The sequence below is a fragment of the Merops nubicus genome, unplaced genomic scaffold, assembly GCF_000691845.1.
Source record: "Merops nubicus isolate BGI_N331 unplaced genomic scaffold, ASM69184v1 scaffold54258, whole genome shotgun sequence".
Classification (NCBI taxonomy): Eukaryota; Metazoa; Chordata; class Aves; order Coraciiformes; family Meropidae; genus Merops; species Merops nubicus.
In genome coordinates this window covers 1-2,218 of record NW_008628760.1, presented here as the reverse complement: position 1 = coordinate 2,218, position 2,218 = coordinate 1, and the positions used below count along the sequence as shown (strand labels likewise).

The window sequence follows — 2,218 nt, the reverse complement described above, 5'->3', positions numbered from 1 at the left end:
CATTCCTGCAAATGTTCAGTAAATTCTCACGTGTTTCACTATGCTATCTTATGAAACTACTATGATTCAGAAATCACTTGTGAAAACTCAAGACTTTTTAAATGTTTTTTAGATCTTTGGGGGAAAAAAAAGCCCACAGAAATTTATTTCTTGAGTATTTTTTTACTGCAAAACAATTTTAAAAAACAAAAAATTCGAATATACTTACCTTGATAGGAGCTGTTGAGAACTTGACTTTTCGGTCTGGCTCAGGATTTTCCTCTTCAGAGAGTCCAGGAAACTCTTCATATTCGCTGTCACACATATACTCCTCCTCTTCCAAAATTTCTTTGCCTTCAGGCCCTTGGTTTTCTGGCTCTGTATCCCTGTCATCATCAAAAGCTTCATTCTCTATTCCAAAAGGATGAAAGTTCTCGCTCAGCTTTTCCACTACTTGCTCCTCTTCTTCAGTAGGCCCTCCCTGCTCCAGAACATCCCAAACCTCTGTAACTGGACCATCTCTCACAGACATCCCATCTCCTTCTTCCTCCCGGCTGGTCTTGCTGCCTTCCGTAAACTGTTCTACCACTTCCAAGCAGTGTTCGCTCCTATTCCCCTCCTGTACTTGACATCTGAGCAGCTGATCCTCTCCAACGTGATCTTTATCCAAACCCTCTTTTCCATGCCCTGAGGTTTTGTCTTGTGCAACCAGCTCTGCACAAGCCCACTCCACGGGGGAAACCTGGGAGAGGACATCATCTGATCTCCGCTGAGCCTCCTGACCAGACGTGCTGCCCATATCCCACAGGCTTTTCTTAATTATCAGTTGCTCTCTTTTGTCTTTCCCAAATGCCTCACTCAGCTCATCTCCGAGGATCACAGGCACTTTGGTGGATGCAGCCTTCTCCGGAAATCCTTCAGCAACAGCACTGGATGAATGCCAACTGTGGTGGCCCCTCAAAGAGTCCTGACTCGGAGGACTATAATTTCTGGAAATGCCTTTGGATTCTTCAGTATCACTGTCACCCAGAAAGCCTTCCAGCCTCCTAGAAATGGGTCCTGCATTCAGGAATGAGGATTTGGAACCACTATTGGGATGTTGCTGCTTCAACTCATTACCTTTACTTTCAACTTTCTCCAGCGCAACTGGAAGGCTTGCTTCTGTATTAAAACTGAAGTAGTCTACCACATTGCTGCAATCAGAAGCTGAATCATGTCTCCTCTTATCCTCGCTTCTTTCACATTTGCTGGGGGAACATCTGTCCACTGAGCTCTGCTGTCTTATATTTCTCTCAAACAGCTTCCTGGTTTCTGAAAATTTTTCTGCCAGGGCAACTTTGTCCAAGTTTGCCTCATCATTACTACGGATGACCTTGTCGGCAGTGGAAGGCACAGACAATGAATCCACAGGACTGGTGCAAGGGCTGGTACTTGTGTTAATGAAATTATTTTTTTGGACAATAAGGAAAGATGGGCTACCTGGAGAAGGTGCATACTCTGCTGCTGTGGTTCGGCTGATTAACTTGGTCTCAGCAGGTGGACTGCTTTCACAAGAGGGTGTGGAAGAAGAACCTCCCATTTGCAAAAACATATTTTTGATCTTGTGTACTCTATTGCCGTAAGTGGCAGCTCTGCCTCGAGTGTGTGGGTCATTTCCCCCTCCGCTGGAAGAGGTGCTTAGCTTCTGATGCAAGCCCGTTTTATTGGAAGCTTTTTCAGGATTGTTTACGCCATCAAAAGAGCATTTGATAGCATGGAAATCTGATTTATAGGCATTTCGGTGTGGAGAAGCACTTCTTAAAGTCCTTTCCCCTTTGCCTTCAGTCTTCATCATTGTCAGAGAGAAAGCTGCCTTGACTCCTCCACAAGAATAGAAAAGGACGTTTCCCGGGCACAAAGCTTCCACCCTCCAAGAGCAGGCAGAGCAGATCCCGCCCGAGATCGGAGCGGCAGCCTTTCACTCGGCCGGCCTCCCCGCTCGCATTGAAATGGAGCCCAGCGGAGAATACGTGGACAGAAAGAACTCACAGCGCGTACACGGCCACATCGGGCACCGTCCCCGGCGCGAATCGCGGAACGCGGACACCCATCTGCAGAGAGACAGAGCTTTCCTTAACGCGGGGCCTCGCCGGCGTGGGACACGAATCCGAAACTCGGGGTGGGAAGCGGCGCCCGGGAGCTCACCGCGGGATAAAGCCCATTGTGCCCACCGAGACGCGCGGCTGCTGCCCACTGCCCT

The 2,218-nt window shown here is 48.2% G+C and overlaps 1 protein-coding gene across 1 annotated transcript; it reads right to left on the bottom strand.

Annotated features, from left to right (window-relative positions):
- Positions 1-208: 208 nt before the first annotated feature.
- Positions 209-1,813, bottom strand: LOC103779108 (neurabin-1-like; the record flags this gene model as incomplete). Its single annotated transcript, XM_008946726.1, has 1 exon — positions 209-1,813. A coding segment is annotated over exon 1 (1,605 nt), but the record flags the coding sequence as incomplete, so codon positions are not given.
- Positions 1,814-2,218: the final 405 nt, after the last annotated feature.